The sequence below is a fragment of the Notolepis coatsorum genome, assembly GCF_963971535.1.
Source record: "Notolepis coatsorum genome assembly, chromosome: 9".
Lineage (NCBI taxonomy): Eukaryota > Metazoa > Chordata > Actinopteri > Aulopiformes > Paralepididae > Notolepis > Notolepis coatsorum.
The window spans coordinates 67,849,506-67,869,173 of NC_140173.1; the positions used below are offsets into that span (position 1 = coordinate 67,849,506).

General features: G+C 41.9%; 2 protein-coding genes across 2 annotated transcripts in view; one reads left to right on the forward strand and one right to left on the reverse strand.

The window, feature by feature from the left end:
- Window positions 1-2,611, forward strand: part of glud1a (glutamate dehydrogenase 1a) — a 75,574-nt gene extending 72,963 nt beyond the window's left edge. The window contains exon 13 of the mRNA XM_084321793.1: window positions 11-2,611. Within this exon, the coding sequence (XP_084177919.1) occupies window positions 11-130 (120 nt within the window). The 3' untranslated portion in view covers window positions 131-2,611. The remainder of the gene's footprint in view (window positions 1-10) is intronic.
- LOC311234548 (uncharacterized protein) lies at window positions 2,207-15,243 on the reverse strand. Its single transcript, XM_084321794.1, has 3 exons — window positions 15,057-15,243; window positions 9,259-9,675; window positions 2,207-5,582 (listed from the first exon to the last, which is right to left on the reverse strand). Exons 1-3 carry the CDS (start codon window positions 15,175-15,177, stop codon window positions 5,500-5,502), a joined length of 621 nt encoding a protein of 206 aa, XP_084177920.1. The 5' UTR covers window positions 15,178-15,243; the 3' UTR covers window positions 2,207-5,499.
- Window positions 15,244-19,668: the final 4,425 nt, after the last annotated feature.

Sequence of the window (19,668 nt, forward strand, 5' to 3'; positions counted from 1 at the left end):
ATCCTTTCAGCAAATCATGCGCACAGCTAACAAGTACAACCTGGGTCTGGACCTGAGGACAGCCGCGTATGTCAACGCCATCGAGAAGGTTTTCAAGGTCTACAACGAGGCCGGTCTGACCTTCACATAGACACCCCAGGCCGTCTCGGTGTCTCTCCATCTGTCTGTCTGTCCGTCCATCCCAACAGACCCCATGTCACCTAGCCTTCCATTGGCCGTATTCACGCGCCGGCCATTTTGTTCTTATGGGAACAGGGCAGGAAAGGAATCCCGACCCGAGCACGACATGGGAACAAAATGGCCGCCACGCAAGTAGGGTCAGTTGAACTACCTTCACGCAAACCATCAATTTCTCACAATCGTTCAACATTAATACAACAAATTGAGCGTTTACAGTTTTGCACAACGACATATTCAAACCCCCATTTGTATCAGCGGCAGAAACCCGCCAAACATATACATACAGTACTACCCACTCCTCTCGCTTCTGCTTTTGTTAGACTGTTCAGTTGCAACCATTTATGGTAAGAAATATATTCACTCAAGTCAAAAGCTTAGAATTTCTTCAGTCATTCCGTCTATTACGTTTTTACGATTTTCTTTTCCTGTTAACCTTCTTCTCATCACACTTTTAAATATGCCAAAAAAACTCTGGTTCATTGTGTGAAGCTAGCTAGCGTTCCCTTCCCTTGAATTAAGAGATTTAACCTTTTGACAATAGGTCAACCATATTTCACAGATTACTTAAATGCATCAGACATAGGAATTGTAGAACATATCAATTATATATATACACACACAGTGGTGGAAAGCGAATGGATGATGTTTACTTTGACCAGAGTACTATTTTATCTGGGTATTTCTACTGTGTACCTCTTCCACCACTGTATATATTTGACACAAAGCCTTAAAGCCGTGGTAAGTCCTCCCGTGGTTGTGTGGAGTAAGTTACCAACCTGTTGCCTGTGACACGTGAAGATTTAATTTTTTTGCTTTAGGTCAGACGATGAGAATTCAGCAGACACTCTATAGCTAGAGTGCACACGTGCCTATTATTATTCAGGGTGATGGCCTTTAAATATCGACCGCATTCACCGCATCTGCCATTCTAGCACACAAAGAAGCAGACTCACTGCTTTACCCGCTACTCGGTTACAACACTAAACGATGAGTTCTAGAGCTTGGCTCTGTCCGATTTCCCTCTGGGGCTCAGGTTGTGTTTCTAGTTGAAAACATTTGGTTCCAAGTTAAAATGCAAAAACATGTTTAATTTTCCCTTCATGGCCAAACGTTGTCTGGTCTCCAAATGTTACTTGTAACCACAGAGTTGAATATGTCACTATCCTTTTGGTGTAAAAGCCTCTAGTACCAAAGTTACAGGTCTCATTTACCAAAGTTACAGGCCTCAATTACCAAAGTTACAGGCCTCATTTACCAAAGTTACAGGCCTCAATTACCAAAGTTACAGGTATCTAGTACCAAAGTTACAGGCCTCATTTACAAGTTGTTATCTTTAGTTTTTTAGTCCTTGTTTCACCAGGCTAGTTGTCTTAAGAAGACATTCTTATTTACAGTGACAGCATGGGGGAGTATTTTCAGAGAGAGTAACATTATAATGTATACCGTACTCGTGCCTGGGGAAATACAGAGTGCAACCACTGGTCTGCGCTGTTGGGCCCCCGAGCGGCTCTCATCTCATTGATTTAAGAGAGAATACATCTCTTTCATATCCCATGGCCAGATTTGACTAACCGGCCTAGGGATTAGAAGCCGGTAGTCATGGTTACACGCTTGCTCGTCTCAACTTTAACCTCTGCCCCCACTAATTCACCAAGTACCCTCCGTGAAATCAAAGAAAAGCAATTTGCTCTCATTCACTTTGATGCAACGGGAGGTTCTTATACAGAGGTGCGCATTGGCTTCATCGTGAAGACGACGCTGCACGTAGAGAAATGCCACTTTTAAGAACCGAAAGTCAAAACGACTGTGCAGAATAAAAAGGAACTACAAACTCACGACTGACTTAAGCTTGTTTTTCCACTGCCGTAGTTATCGTGTTTTGAAATATAAAACGGCAGTGAATTAAGTCGCCTGCTCGAGGAAATGCGTTCGTAGCGAATAAAGTATACTGATGGAAGTGAATATGAAGAAGCAAGTGATTTATCTTGGAACCAAAACCACAACCCTGGTGTTTTTCCTCCCTTAGTTCCTTCACACAGACATTTTCTTTTAGGTTTCTTATACTTAATGATTTGCAAGGCCAAAATGTAGATGTGAAAATGACATGCTAGAAAGAACTAAAGTGCAATTGTCCATATTCATATGGCGGCCATTTTTCTCTTACGTCACACCTCGGGTTGTGATTTATTTTCCCGCCTAAAATGGGACATAAGAGCAAAATGGCCGCTTTGTGACTACGGTAAATGAAAACAATACTGTTATGCATGTTTTGCAAGGTTGCCCACCTATATTCCCTCAGAACTGTTCGCCTGTGTATCGTGGCCGATGAAACTGATCTGGGATCTGGATTGGCTCTTTAATGCTTCTTTTTTTGGGGCAACAGGAAGGGAAGATTGGGAGGGAATAAACATGTATGTGGGAAAAAAAAAAAGCTAAATGTTTATTTTCTTTGTATCAGCTTTGATTAAACTGCTTTGGGATTCTGTGTAAGAGAATTTGTATCGCCTTTTTTGTCAAAAAGAAATTAAAATACGGAAAAACAAAAGTGCTGTATTGTGCGCTGTCATACATTTTTTCTTTTTATTGATTTTTACATTGATTCAACCCATTTGTGACGGGGTGAAACAGTGGCTCAGGAGATAGAGCAGTCTGGTCATCGGAAAGTTGCCAGTTAGATTCCGGCTCCTCTCTGCAGCATGTCGAAGTGTCCTTAAGCAAGACACTTAACCCCTAATTACTCCTGATGATGCATGGTCGCCTCCACCGTCGGTGTGTGAATGTGTGAGTGAATGTGTGAATATGAGGCATAAGTTGTAAAGCACTTTGGATAAAAGAGATATATAAATGCAGTCCATAATCCATGAGTAAATCTAGTATGTTCAGGAGAATCACCACGGATTATTGAGATGAAATCTGGTTTGAGGTGATACAAAACCCTGAAGGCCCTGATCCACTAAGGTTGCGTTGCAGTTTGCTGTAGTACTCAGTTGTGTGGGCGAATGGCAGAGTTCATGTGTTTTCCACTACGAAACGCATGCAAATCAAGTGGCCAAGCAACACAGCTCCACAAAAAGCTCCCTGCACACCCAGCCAGTCAACTCAGTAGACAAACTGATCACACTGTGCAAAGACCAACACCTACACATAAAGATCTTATTTACATATACTTATGTCTTGTATGTTGTTGCTCTTCATTATTGCTCTTCATCTGCTGACAAATTGACCCTCGATAATAAAATATTTGGTCTACAAAGTTGCTGTTGTGAAGCGTTGGTGAATTCAGTACAACCTCCAATTTGCCAAAAGATTTGTACAGAAAATAAATAAATAAACCCTCTAGAAGAGTCTAGATTTACATATGCATTACCATCACCAGGGCAACGTAGCTGTATCAATCAGCCAGGGTTATCAAATTGCACCGGACCAGCTCCTGCTTCCTGTCCTTCAATATGGACCTTGCCCTCCGGTCGGCCAAGTCGTTCTGTGCCTGAAGCGAGGTGCGTCTGATCCGTTGTGATGGCTGTGGCACTACAGGTCCTATGAATCTGACCATAAATGTGATTATAGGCAATAGAGAATATAAAGAAATAAAGGCAATAAAGAATATCCTAAATACGTAGTTAAATCCTGATAACTAACAGTTTGGACTTCAACAAATTCACCGATACACCATGCTCTCTCCACTCTTTCTACTCGTAATGTTAATGCTTCAAATCTAGTCACAATTCCTCTACAGCCTATTAGCACCACTTCTGTCCCTAGGCCCCAACTTGATCCAACCAGCTTTAAGGGCAGGAACAGTCTGGGTATAATCCACCTAAATATCAGTGTGAATACATACATTTTACAATCTGACCCCGATATCATTGTCCTTAGTGAATCATGGCTTAAGAAAAGCATTGCTGATTCAGATATAGCTCTAATGGGCCACAAATTATGTACAGGGATCGAGCTGGGAGGGGGAGTCTAGTGGTCATATATGTTGAAGCGAGTATATCGGTATCGATTTTACAGTTACAGTACAGTTTCTTCCCCGTCTAATGTATATTTCTTCTTGTAAGATCTCTTTCTCTTAAACAGTACTGTATATTGTGTATTATATGTCACAAATGTCTTGATGAAACAGTACTGTATATATCTGTATGTCATAAATGTCTTGATGAATTGAATGGGGGACCCTGATGTAAACAAGATGAAAGTCTTTTTCTGGTCTGCATCCTCTTAACAATTGTTTGTATTGAGCCGTACTGTATTGTACCCATTTTGCAATCTGTTAATAAAGTTTTCAATCAATCAACTGTTTAATTAATGACAGGAATAAGGTCTCAGGTGATCCACAACACTGGCTTGACTTTAAACAGCTCAGAAACAGATGTACTACACATGAGAAAGTAAATTTTGGGAGTTAAATTATGGAATAGCCTTAGTGACGGGTTGAAGTTTTGTACTTCTCATAATTCAGCAGTACAGTTTTGAGTAAAACATCAAACTTTTTTTTTTCAAAAATTATATCTTGCAGCATATTTTAAGTTTTTCATTCTTATATTAAAATATATTTAGTTTTTAAGAATTTGTAAAGGATAGGCAAAAATAAGCATGTGCTTCAGCCTATTCCTTTTCTTCGGTCGTTGATCTGGGATTTTGTGTGAGCTTGCCTTGAATATGTACATTTGTGATTTTTTTTTATTTTTCCTTTTGTAAGTCCACACGGGTGTGTTTGATTTGTCTGTAAACAAGACAAATTCATTCATAATCAGATTACTACTTAGATTTAATTGCAAGTTCCTACACAAACCCGGTTCAGTTTTGGAAGGCAGTTAACTTAAAGAAAAACAAGACCACTAATTCACTACCCGCTCATATTAGTGTTGATGATTGTGTTATTTCTAGCCAGCACTAAATTAGTCTTGCATTTAACAAACACTTTGCAGTTGCTGGCGACCGTCGGTTGTGTGATAGTAAAGGGTTAACCTTCTGTCGTGTGGCAGTGAAAGGCTTAAAGGGTCCTTGAGAGGGTTCCAAGGGGATGAATAACGATTGTTGAATTTCACTCGTATTTAATTCACTGGAAGTTCACACAATGAGAGAATGTATAAGAATGATTTCTGGTGTCATCTCCACGCCTCCAGTGTAAACAGCTATGGAATTCTAGACATATGGAATGGAATCATATCTAACATCTATACCTGGTCTGTGGCCTACTATGGATGGATTTGGAGGTCCTTGACAAGAAAAGGTTTGAGAACCACTGGTTTAGACTATAATGGGAGAGACACATGGGGAAATGAACGTCTTTTCAGGAAAAGATTTGATTTCTTTTCAGGGATAGGAAACCACTTTGTCTGTAGGCCTGTTGCTCTCCTGTCCAGTGGCGTCTTGCTGCGTGTCCATCAGGTCCAGCTCTAAGAGACAGAGAGACGACCATGATGTATCTCCACAACATGCAATAATGATGTATATATATATTCATTCTTAATGTGTATATATATCCACATCTGTCTGTACATACCTGCATATAATCCTTTTTACATATCTGTAGATACTATATCTATACATATCCCTTACCCTTACTAGTTACTGCTAGCCAGTATGACTTACTACCATAATGTCTTTATACCTGTATCACTGTACATATTAATACCACAAATCTGTACATACATCTGAATAGCACTATTACTCAGTATACTAATTTATATATTTTCTACCCAGTTTAATCACCTGTTGATGTTTTTTTATTTTCGTGTCTTACATACAGGTGTATGCCCAGCCCATATGGGCTTACAAGACATATAAACAATAAGTATATAATAGTATACTTGACAAATTACTTGACAAATTATGACATTGACAATAGGTTATATTATATAGACAAAGATGGCCACAAAAAAAAGAAAATACAATCAAACGTAATATAACACAAGCTGTAAGCAGTGTATGTAAACAAAGAAACAAGAGGAATTCATATACAATTATATAGGATATAGTGTGTTTTGTCTCAAGTGCCATGCTTTCTCCAAAAATCCTGCAAAACTGAAGATGTCCTCCACAAAAAAACAACTCAACATACAACTCTCAGACTGCCAAAACAAATCCAGATTTACAATTAGAATGTTCTCAAATAAAGCCCTAATACATTACTATTACACTTTACTGTTACATTTGCACTCTGGTTGGATGCCAAACTTATTTTCGTTGTACTGTATTTGTGCTGTATGATGACAATACATTTGAATCTAATCTAATCTACAAGGTCTGTCAAACAGGTCAGACTAACTTAAAGGGTCAGTTCAGAATCTTGGATCCCTGGCCCTATTTCCTACTCAGTGGAAGTTTTTAAAAGGGTTGTTTCTCAGCAGAATCCATGCTGTGCTTCGGCCAGTACCCAGCTGCTCCTTAGTCACACAACTGATTAATGGGACCACTATAAAAAGAACACTTTAAAGGAACACAACATTATAGGAATGTGCTTACTGTCTTCTCCAGAGTCAGACAAGAAGATAGATACCAATTTCCTCTCTGTGTTCAGTAGAAAGCTGTCCGGCTGCAAGCTAGCCTAGCACTAATTAATGGAAGCGGATACGGCCCGGCTGCATCTATGCTTTTACCAAACAGTTCGTGTTTCCGCGTTCCCGTTTTGCACTCTGATTGGCCACGCACGTTTCTGGTCATGTGACATGTGCGCCCAATCGCGCGACGAGCCAATTTCCGCGTTGAACAGCCTGTAAACGACCTAACGCCTAGTTTATCACTGGTTAAGCTTAGGCGACTCTTTCGCAGTTGGTTAAGGTTAGAGTTTGGAATCAGGGCTGGCGTTCTATCGCCATGCTCTAAGACAAACTCTAACCATAACCAACTTCGAAAGAGCGCCTAAGCTTAACCGTCGAAATAACTTGCCGTCACATGATTGGGCGCACATGCCACATGACCAGAAACGTGCGTGGCCAATCAGAGCGCAAGACGGGAACGCGGAAACACGAACCGTTTGGTAAAAGCAATCAGGCGGCCCGGCTAGCCTAGCTGTTTGCCAAAAACACTTCTCCCAGAGTTTTACGCTAGGCTAGTGGGCCATATCCACTTCCATTAATTTGTGCATTGTGACATGTCCCCTACAAGCCTATGATTCCATGTATTACTCAGATTAATTGTATGTGGTTGAGTAAAAAATCTGACATTGATCTTCAATGATTATGCATGTTTAATAAACCCCCACAATGTTAACCACATGGAGGGTTTGCAGTTTCAAATAAACAAATGTTTGCCCTGACTTTGTGTGATGAACATGTTGAGTTATAGCTCTGTACTGTATCTGACTCCCTTCACCTGCCTGGTCCTGCTGTGTTCGTTCACACGTTGTACCTTCAGGGTGATATATACTGTAGACGGTTTCACAGGAATTCTGTTGCTAAGGAACAGTTTGGACCCCAAGTGTATTTCCTTTCAGTCATTGCATTAGCGATCATTGTAACAGGAAATCAACTTTTGTCTGTTTAGAAGGTTTACATTGTCAAGACAGTCAGGACAGCTGAAACCCACCCAATATTCAACAAAAAACACACTTCTTCAATCAATATCTTAAAAGAAAAAACGAATCTTCTTTTACTATTATGCACTTTTGCTACCAAGGAATCTACCTTGCCTATATTACTACTTACTATGCTAATATGTCTATATCCCGGGGTGTAAAAAGTACCCAGAAATTATACTTAAGTGAAAGATATGGGTACCGTCTCAAAATCGTACTCAAGTAAAAGTTCGAGTATCTAGCTAAAAACACACTTGAGTAAAAGTAAAAAAGTTTCTACTTTTAAATGTACTTTTTTCCTGACTGTCTATTCTTCTGATAGCAGGTGTTTAATCAAAGATCCCCGCTTTCTAGTCTTGCACAAGGACCAATCAGCATGGGTATGGACGGGTTAATTTTCCATTGATGGGGATTTGATTGGCTGTTTTTAAGTGCGGCCGCAGGATTAATAATGTTAACGTTAGTTCGACCAGAGAAACAAATATATGAATTAAAATAGTTGGACCTGCGAGATTTGTACTTTGTACTTTGTAGGTCTGCATTTTAAATGTAAGGAGTAAAAAGTATGTTTTTTTCCCTCTGAAATGTAATTGAGTAAAAGTACAAGTATACAAACCTAATAATACTTGAGTAAAGTACAAATGCCCCAAAACAGTACTTAAGTATTGTAACGAAGTACAATTACTCAAGTACTTTACACCCCTGTCTATATCACTACCTACTATGCTAATATGTCTATACTACTACAGTACATACCTACTATGCTAATAGTCTATGCTACTATGCTAATGTATACTACTACCGGGCTGACCCCTATAAGTCGATTAGTCGACTAATCGGTCGAAAGGAGCCGTAGTCGACTGGCCAACCTCTTAGTCGAATATATATAAAAAAATATATATATATATTAATTTTTCTTTTTTTTTATCATTCTTTCCAAAAGAAAAGAGGCATAGAAGCGTGGCTAACACTAATGGCACGCATACCAGAGGCTAACTGCCTACGAAAACAGGCACAGAGGCACTGAAAGAGGATTTCACCCATCTAATGAACACACTAGACTAGACAAATATCAAGATGTATCCATCAGTGGACCAATTGCATGCTTTTGCAGAGAACAAGAAGCCTTCAGTCGACTCCTTCAGACATTAAGCACCCCCCACAGCCCAAATGAAAAAAAATAAATAAAAAAAAGTAAATTTAAACATATTATACTTTTTTTAATTTATTTTTTGTCTACCAATAGTCGACTAACGGCAAATTTTGGCCAATCATAGTCGACCATCCAAATCCTTAGTCGGGGACAGCCTACCTACTATGCTAATATGTCTATACTACTATGCACTCAGAGTGTAACACCCAAGTTTCAACACTGTTTGATGAACAATCTTACTGACCCTAAGTTGTACGCTCCCTGCTGACTTGTTGTACACAACTTGTAAGTCGCTTTGGATAAAAGTGTTCAGCTAAATGACTAAATGTAAATGTAAGATAAAACCATCCAGACATGTCTGAGAGCATGTAGATGTTCTTCTGATGTTCCGTGTTGTACGTACCTCCTCCTCCTCCTCCACCTCTTCCTCCTCCTCCTCCACCTGCACCTCCTCCACCTCCAGCACCTCCTCCTTCACTGACTCCTCCGCTACTTAACGCCTCGTTTTCAGTGAAGAGGCCAGAAAAGCCTCCTTTCTTCACGGTCTCCTCCTCCTCGTCATCGTCTCCGCGACCAAACGAGAAGAATTTACGAATTCCTCCTTTCTCCTCTTCCTCCTCCTCCTCCTCCTCCTCATCGTCCCCACGACCAAATGAGAAGAATTTACGAAATCCTCCTTTCTCCTCCTCTTCCTCCTTCTTCTTATCATCCTTGTCACCAAATGAGAAGAATTCCCGGATGCCACCTCCTCCTTTCTCCTCCTCGTCCTCCTCTTTGTCTCCTCTCAGTGCGTCTTTCACCTTCTCCTTGGCTCTGTCAGCTGCAGGACAACAAGCACAAAAGCAAATGAGATTAGATTAAAATGTATAGGTTATAGTTATATGGCTTGGTAGGGTGGATCTTCAATTCCCTCAGAGACGCACACACACACACACACACACACACACACACACACACACACACACACACACACACACACACACACACACACACACACACACACACACACACACACACACACACACACACACACACACACACACACACACACACACACACACACACACATGACCACAAGAGGAAGAAAAACGTTTTTGATTGATTGATTCTGGTGACCCTGTGACCTTTACCCTAGGGCCAAAATTTCGGGCCTCAATTTTCAAACGAGAACGTCTCCTCACTGGTTCGTTGTACAGTCACAACAATTTCTCAGTGAACATTCATAACTCCATGAGGAGCAAGCCAATTGATTCTGGTGACCCCATGACCTTTCCTCTGGCACCACCATCTCCAGAAGTAATGACTGAATTCATTGCCGTAGAATGTGCTGTGCACATTCATGCCCCCAAGAGGAAGAAACCTATTGACTTGGTATTTCCTGAGTTCATGACTCGTATAGTAACAAAATATGCTCTGAATATTCCCGACGCATAGAGGAAGAAACCTATTGATTTTTGTTGACCCCTGACCTTTCCTCTAGAGGCTTGTTCTGAGATTCTGTGTTTTAGATTAAAATGTATTCAGTTTTCAGTCTTGTGATATGGTTTCAACTTTCTCATGACAACTATAAATTGTTGCTTGCTAAATCCTACATATTGCCAAGATTAAGCAAGCAGAAAGATAATATATAAGCTTTGTAACATGGATGATAAAAATCGAGCAGCAACGGCAACAACACCACCACCACCAACACCACCACCACCATTTTTTTTTTTTTTTTGTTTTGCCATAGTTTGTCTCTCCTGCCCATGTAAAGCGTCTTTGAGCACCTGGAAAAGCGCTATATAAAATAGATGTATTATTATTATTATTATTATTATTATATAAAGACATAATAACTTTGTCTAAATCACTAACAGACTAAATAAATCCTATAAATAACCACAACCTACACTACAAATAACCTGAGAGCACAGTATTACATCACAGATGATACCACTCCTACACAACACAACACGCTACACTAACATGTACTTGACACAATGTACATGGTGGGCGTGCACTTCTGTGCAGATCTGTACCGGTTCTTCCTATAGCTGGTACTAATGAGGAATCAAGGGGGAAAAGCAGCTCAGTATGAAACAGACCCGACAGGAAAATGGAACAGCAGGTCAGATTATTGGTACAGTAGGTGGGGCCACGTGTAGTCTTTTACCAACAAACTTGCAGTTCCGCGTTCGGGTTCTGCGATCTGATTGGCTCGCGGGACGGTCCACACACCGCTATCAGTATTCTTCTTCTTCCCCGCCAATGAAGTATTCACCCAAAGACCCAATACCGTGGCAACAACTACCGCACTACCGGTAGAATAAGTGCCGAGAACCGTGGGAAGTGATGCAAACTGTCTTGTCGTGTTTTGAACATTTATGTTGTGTTGATGGAATCACGTTAATATAGAGAGATGAAAACAATACGTTATTTCGATTTATATGAATTGGATAATGCTAGCAGGCTGCAGGCTGTTAGAGGTTAGAGGCAGAACTAGCGCAACGCGCTGTTTGGGCGTAGAGAAGAGCGTACGTCAGTGGCCAATCAGATCGCGGAACCCGAACGCGGAACTGCAAGTTTGTTGGTAAAAGACTACACGCGGTGGGGCCCCATGACAGTAACATAACCTCTCTCTCTCTCTCTCTCTCTCTCTCTCTCTCTCTCTCTCTCTCTCTCTCTCTCTCTCTCTCTCTCTCTCTCTCTCTCTCTCTCTCTCTCTCTCTCTCTCTCTCTCTCTCACACACTCACTTACTCACTATCTGGAGACACACTGCTCAGACCAAAACTGACAAGTTAAGTCAAGTGTCAGGTGTTCCTTTATTAATCCCCTTGAGGAGGTTCAGGTGTCATAGCAGTATGGGGGAGGGGCCCCGTACGGGCAGGGAAGAAAATAGAATAGAATATACTAATAATAGAATGACGATACCCTGTAGACAATGTATGCTCTATGGATAACAGTATACACATACAAGACACAAAGGAACACACACAAGTGTACTGTACAGCCATTCACTCCACCATTGGTCTTGAGTCAAACCTGCACTCAACACTAAATATTCAACACAGACATATAAAGACCAATTATCTTCCATCACGTACTACATTATATTGTGTTTTATGTGTTTTTTTTTCTTTTTGGCAGTTTTTGTAGTTGTTTACAATAGTGTTGCAAATGCTTGGATTTGGAACAATACAATACCATGTTTAATACCAAGCTGTCGCAGAGGTCAGAGCAGACAGGTGGAGGTCATGGCCATCACAGAGGTCAGAGCAGACAGGTGGAGGTCATGGCCATCGCAGAGGTCAGAGCAGGCAGATGGAGTGCAAGGCGGGCAAGGCGTTCAGGGTCCAAAAGCCCAGCCTGAGTGACCGACTCAGTGGAAAGGTGGCTCTGGAATGTGACATAGACCAGAGCACCTATCTGACTCCGGACGATGAGAGTTCCCTGGTAGAGTACGGCCTGTACGGTCTGTGAGAGGCAACACCACCGCCTCACCATCAGGATCCCGGACTCCTGACCGTGGAGGGCAGGCTGCGCCAAGCGGGGCGAGAGTACTTCAAGCTCCTCACCACCACCTTGGAAGAACACGGCTGAGGGAGAAACCCTGTCACATTTACTGCAATGCACCTACAAACAGGCCCAGGGAACACCTACAAACAGGCCCAAGGAACACCTACAAACAGGCCCAAGGAACACCTACAAACAGGCCCAAGGAACACCTACAAACAGGCCCAAGGAACACCTACAAACAGGCCCAAGGAACACCTACAAACAGGCCCAAGGAACACCTACAAACAGGCCCAAGGAACACCTACAAACAGGCCCAAGGAACACCTACAAACAGGCCCAAGGAACACCTACAAACAGGCCCAAGGAACACCTACAAACAGGAGTACATGGATTCTGAACGTTCTCCAACCTCTTCCTGAAACATGCCACAAAGGAGTGTCAGCTGCTGCACGTCAGTCTCACATGGATCCCGAGATGGTCCGGACGGCACAGAGAAGGCCGGGGGTCATTCTCCTGTGCCGCTACCGCCACACACCTCTCACATCCTTCAGCCTCTGGACATGAGTTTCTTTGCACCCTTGAAGGCAGATTTCTCCGGGCTTGTGGGAGATCTGTCGGCACTCTTTCACGATTTCCAAGAAGGAGTTTTCAAGGGTGTTAAGAGACTCCTACCAGAGGCAGAAGGATCGGAGGGTGGTGGTGGCTGGCTTCAGGAACTGTGGCCTCTACCCTCTGGACCCTGCGGCTGTTGTGACGGGTTACACTGCCTGGGCCACAGCGTGGGACCCCTGAAGATGCTCCTCCAGACCCATCTCCGTCTCCTGGTGCCCACCCTGCTGCTACCCCCCAGGAAGAACAATTCAAATAATATTTTTTATATTAAAGGAATGCCAACATTATGGGACAACATTATCGCTTACCGTCTTCTCCAGAGTCAGACGAAGAAGATAGATACCAATTTATTCTCAGTTCAGTGTGTTCAGTAGAAAGCTAACCAGCTGCGGGATCATCCCTATGTTCCCCGTGTCCTATGTTCCCCGGGTCCTATGTTCCCCGATTGATTGATTAATTGATTGAAAATGTTATACATTTTTATAATTTTATTAATTATTATTATTGTCCACCTTGTTTCGAACTGGTTAAGCTTAGGCCCTCTTTCGAAGTTGGTTAAGCTTAAGGGGAACATAGGACCCAGGGAACATAGACAGGTTCCCCCAGCTGCATGCTAGCCTAGCTTAGCACAATCCAATGGAAGTGGACACGGTTCAGCTAGCCTAGTAGCTGTTGGCCAAAAACACCTCTCCCGGAGTTTTAAGTTAGGCTAGCTGACCCGTATTTGCTTTCATTTATTTGTGCTAAGCTAGGCTAGCTGGCTAAGGCGGATAGCTTTCTACTGAACGCAACGAGAGGAAATTGGTATTGTTATGTGTGGGTATATTTGTGTCCCTGTTAGTTAGGTTGTTCATCTGTTCCATGTATCTTGTGTTCATGTAATCTTGATCTGTGTTCTCCAGTGTTTTGTATTGTGTTCCCTGTCCTGTGCCGTAGTTGTAGTTCCTTGTCTTGGCTTCCTGTAGTTCTTTGTTGTTTCCCTCCCAGGAGTATCCATTTGTAATCGGCCCAGGTGTTCTCGTCATCCCATTGTGGATATCTGTTTTGTTCTCCCCTGTGTTTGGTGTCCTGTCTGCACAGTCTGTGATTTGTTTGTTATCCTTTTATGTTATTCCTACACCCTCAAACCAGATGGTAATTAAAAACCTTTTTGCCACTTTTGGTTACCGTTTCATATTATGTTCCATTGATACCACACAACGAGTATTTTATGCTAATCAATGGCAACGTAATAGGTATCTATCTTCTTAAACGTCTGACTCTGGTAAGCGCATCTCCTCGTGTTGGCGTGTTCCTTTGGGGGGAAATAATACAAGTAGCACCGGTTAGTTTACTTTGTCTTTGTAGGGAGATGGTTGACAGTGTAACGCCATCCAACTCACTGCGTAGGAGTGTGATGGCTCCATAGGAACCAGGGAGCAGGGACAAATAGAATGTCAATTCTGTCTCTACTGACAGTGCCTTTTAACGCTCACACCACAGTGTAATAATGAGCCACTCACTTTAAAGACACAATACCATGTGAAGACCGTGACAGAGGTTGACCTATTAGGTCTCTATGGCTGCAAGCTACTATGCAAAGTGGGACAGATAAATAGTAGGCCTTCCCCTCCTGTATGACCCCCCCCCCCCCCCCCCCCAGAGGAAGCTCAACAAATCATGTTAAACCCAGATTCGGCTCAAACAAGGGACTAAACACGTTTCGCAATTATGCCACAACAATGTGGAATAAATGTCTATATGAATTGAAAATGGGGGACCCTGATGGAAACAAGACAAACGTCTTTCTCTGGTCTGCATCCCCTTAACAATTGTGTGTATTGAGCCGTACTGTATTGTACCCATTCTGCAATCTGTTAAATAAAGTTTTCATTCATTCATTCATCCCCCCCCCTCCCACACACACACACACACACACACACACACACACACACACACACACACACACACACACACACACACACACACACACACACACACACACACACACACACACACACACACACACACACACACACACACACACACACACACACACACACACACACACACACACACCCCTCATCCCACTCAGCCATCTCTGTACTTACCAATCATGTCAACGACAAACCCTGTAATACTGTCGTCCTTCTTCTTGCCTATGAGTCCAGAGAGGAAAGACATGTTTTGGAGCTGTCCGTGTGCGTTGCCGGTTTGAAGTACGTAGAGCATGTGAGGGTGGCGATCTGGGTCCAGGAGGATCTTATGAAGGTTGTCATCCTTTGCCGGCAGAGCCTGTGCTTCTCAGAGCTCATCCGACTGGCCAGACAGCCTCAGGGTGTGACTGGATGGGTGTGGTTCAAATCACACAGGTTCAAATTCCAGCTACTCGTGTAAACAAAGTTACAGACTCAAACAAACCTTTTACAGACATTAAATACATCAAATACGGGGTCATCCCTATGTTCCCCGGGTCCTATGTTCCCCGGGTCCTATGTTCCCCGATTGATTGACTGATTTAAAATTTTATAAATCTTTATTATTTTATTAATTATTAATGTCCGCCTTGTTTCGAACTGGTTAAGCTTAGGCCCTCTTTCGACGTTGGTTAAGGTTAGAGTTTGGAATCAGGGCTGGTGGTCTGACTATCTATCGCTACCGGGGAACATAGACATGCTCCCTCAAATACTACGTTAAGAAATTACCTGTTGGGCCCTGTTCCTCGTACCTGACTGAGTTAGCCGGATACTTTTCAGGATAGCTTGACTTAAGCCAGACCTTTCCGTTCCCCGACGTCGGATTGTCTAAATCACTATGGCAACATATCAAAAAGTTTGAACCTGCTCCAGCGCAGGGTTAAGTTCAGTTAGCTCGATAAGCTGCATGGCCACGCCCTCGCAAAGAAATGCAGCTCGCTTCCTGAAATAATCCTCACATTCCAGATCCCATTATACCATTCTGAATTATGTTTTTGTGCTTCGTCTTTCTAGAGGAGGCTTTTGAAATGTAAAATAATAGACCTAAAATGCTGATAATAAATCATATTTAGCCTATAGATTTACTTTGTCTTAAATAATGCACATCATATACGGATACGGCGCTCGCGCGTCGCGATACACACTGTGGTTATTTTAATAATGCGGAGCATTGCTAATGTGAATCCCGCTGGGATATTTTTAATTAATGAAATCGGCCGTTTGGTTCTGATTCGTTTCATATTCTTCGCTGTTGATGTATTTGCTTGACGGAGCGCCTGGATTGTGTTTCATTCAAGCATAAATTGAAGCGTCTTCATGCGTGGACTGTGGATATGAATTACGACAAATCTGAATCTGTGGATTGTTGAATTGTATCACTGTCACTCACACGTTATTGTGATATTGTAACTGGGATTAAAATGTCTGATGAGATGCGCTGTTTGACGGATTTGAGAAATTGAATGAGCCTTTGGCGTTTTGATGAATGAATTTGATGTCCGAAACAGATTAAAACCTGATTAATAGTGAAACTGTATAGCCTCCCTCCAAGCCTCTCTGACACGTTATTTCGGGGGTCGCACCAAACCATGTATTTATATATAAAGTACATGATACCTAAGCCGAGCACATACAGTACAGATATCCTCATAAGTATCTATTAATTCGTATCAATTAGATACTCTTTGGGCTTGTTTGTATCTACTTATTCTGAAAGAGTTGAACTAATTATTTTAGCTAGTAAGATCTCATTCGATTATTCATTCCATTAAGCCTACTGCCAGCAGGCACATTTAAAGAAATATAATCTGATTGATTGGGGTAATGAGGGATTTAACAGATTATGCATTTAACTTGTCGGCGAGGCTATTGAGCCGTACGGTATTGTACCCATTCTGCAATCTGTTAATAAAGTTTTCAATCAATCAATCAATCAATGGCGTTAGAAAATCAGGATTTCTGCAATCGACACCTAGTGTCTTTTCAGGTGAGGCGGCCGCACGCACTTATCCTGAGTATCAAGTCTGGTTCGAATTAACGAGACTGAATCAGCGTTCGAGGAACAGGGAAAGTTCCTTCGACTTAGTTGAACCAGGTACAGGGAATAGGGCCATCTCTGCCCTGTTCAGCATTTAGCCTTTCTTTGTAGCCATTCTTGTTTTAGGCTACTGGTTTTATTTTACACTTTGTTTTCTAGAAGCTGAGCCTTTTATTGTAGTGTTTCTTTTCATGACAGTTTTCTTTTGTTTCTTTAAAACTACCATTTGTCCACTACTGCACATAAACTCCCTTAGTGGAGGTGTATTGTTATTTAAGTTATTTATATAAACTCTATTAGGAGGTGCCTTTGTGGCTTATTTAGTTTTTTCTACAATACCTCTTTATTGAGTGTTGTCCTGTTTTTTGGACTTGATTTGTTTTGTTATCTACTCAATCTGAGGCTTCCCTTAATCCCTAATTGCTCCCGATGAGCAGGTTGGCACCTTGGTTACCTCCGCCTTCAGTGTGTGAATGTGTGAGTGAACGGGTACAATGTGAGGAACTAATTGTAAAGCACTTTGGATAAAAGCGCTATACATGCAGCCAAGAGGTTGCCATGAAACTGACACGCATGCAAATAGGTACCATGGTAGTGACCAAAAGATTATGGAAATAGCATCTGTATCATGGTTTAACTGGGAGGACCTCAATTGGAAGCCTAATAATCAGTGATAACAGTGCCAGTATCTTATTTATTTTATTTAGTTTTGTTTCATTTAACCCTTTCACTGCCACACAACCAAAGGTTAACCCTTTACTATCACACAACCGACGGTCGACCGACAGTGAAAGGGTTAACCTTCTGTGTATTGTCACAGTGAAAGGGTTAACCGTTTGGTAGTGCGGCAGTGAAAGGGTTAACCAGGAAGTCTCTTAGATATTAAAATCTCTTTTTCGAGGGAGACCTGGCCAAGATAGCACGCCATCACAAAGTTACAAAATTATAAAATAGAGTTTAAAACAGACAGCAATTGCACTCTTCAGTTGGTTTTATTTTACCAGAGCCTTGAACTCTCCCAGGGAGACAAAATCAGGAGAGGAGACAGAAGAGGAGAGACAGAAGAGAAGAGGAGACAGAAGAGGAGAGGAGACAGAAGAGGAGAGACAGAAGAGAAGAGGAGACAGAAGAGGAGAGGAGACAGAAGAGGAGAGACAGAAGAGAAGAGGAGACAGAAGAGGAGAGGAGACAGAAGAGGAGAGACAGAAGAGAAGAGGAGACAGAAGAGGACACAGAAGAGGAGAGGACATAAAAGAGGAGAGGACATAGAAGAGGAGACAGAAGAGGAGAGGACACAGGAGAGGACATAGAAGAGGAGAGGACACAGAAGAGGAGAGGAGACAGAAGAGGAGAGGAGACAGAAGAGGAGAGGACACAGAAGAGGAGAGGAGACAGGAGAGGACACAGAAGAGAAGAGGAGACAGGAGAGGACACAGAAGAGAAGAGCACAGAAGAGGAGAGGAGACAGGAGAGGAGAGGACACAAAAGAGGAGAGGACAGAGGACATAGAAGAGGACACAGGAGAGGACTTAGAAGAGGAGAGGAGACAGAAGAGGAGAGGACACAGAAGAGGAGAGGACAGAGGACATAGAAGAGGAGAGGACATAGAAGAGGAGAGGACACAGAAGAGGAGAGGACAACATCCAAAGACTCCACACAGGATGGTATTTCCAAATAGGTACCATGGTAGTGACCAAAAGATTATGGATCATCTGTATCATGGTTTAACTGGGAGGACCTCAATTGGAACCCTCATAACCAGTGATAACAGTGCCAGTATCTTATTTATTTGATTTTGTTTTGTTTCATTTAACCAGGAAGTCCCTTAGATATTAAAATCTTTTTTCGAGGGAGACCTGGTCAAGATGGCCAAAGTTACAAAATTATAAAAGTTTAAAACAGACAAGACAGACATCAATTGCACTCCTCAGTTAGTTTTATTTTACCAGAGCTTTGAACTCTCCCAGGGAGATAGAATCACCAGGCTGTAGAGAGTTCTGATTTCTGAACGTTATTCCATCACCAGGACACAGGAGAAAGCTGTTCTACCAACTTCCACGCAAATTATGCTATGCAAATTATGTTATGCAAATTCATCTATGTTGTTAATGTGACTTCTTGCTGTAAGAGAAATGGCCCGGTTGTGCCAAATGTACCAACGCTTCATAGCATCAACTTTGTAGAGTAGTATATATATATATATATACAAAGTCTACAAAGTTGATGCTATGAAACGTTGGTACATTTCGCACAACCTGAAATTTGTGTGGCTGCGTCTACAATAATATTGTGCAAAAACACTTGATTTACACATGCATTACCATCACCTTCTCTGTGTTCAGTAGAAAAGAAAGCTATCTGGCTGAAAGCTAGCCTAGCTTAGCACAAATTAATGGAAACAGATCAGCTAGCCTAGCCTCTCCCGGAGTTTTAAGCTAGACTAGTGGTCCGTATCCGCTTCCATTAATTTGTGCTAAGCTAGGCTAAGCTAGCTTTCTACTTAACATACAGAAAGGAAATTGGTATCTAGGTCCTATATTCTATCTTCTTGTCCGACTCTGTGGAGAAGACAGTAAGCACATTTCCTAGAATGTTGGTGTGTTCCTTTAAGTAGGACTTACATTTATTATTTTCTTCATTACACTTATGTATGGACCACACATGTCATTCGAAGTTGACCTTTAATTTTTTTTTTTAATAATAATAAAG

Bases quoted from the DNA above. Each gene is read 5' to 3' on its own strand.
- LOC311234548 (XM_084321794.1), bottom strand. From the start codon at position 15,177: ATGCTCTACGTACTTCAAACCGGCAACGCACACGGACAGCTCCAAAAC. The intron at 9,676-15,056 runs GTAAGTACAGAG...GTTGTCCTGCAG, and splicing joins GTTTGTCGTTGACATGATTG to CTGACAGAGCCAAGGAGAAG. The intron at 5,583-9,258 runs GTACGTACAACA...TCTGTCTCTTAG, and splicing joins AGGTGGAGGAGGAGGAGGAG to AGCTGGACCTGATGGACACG.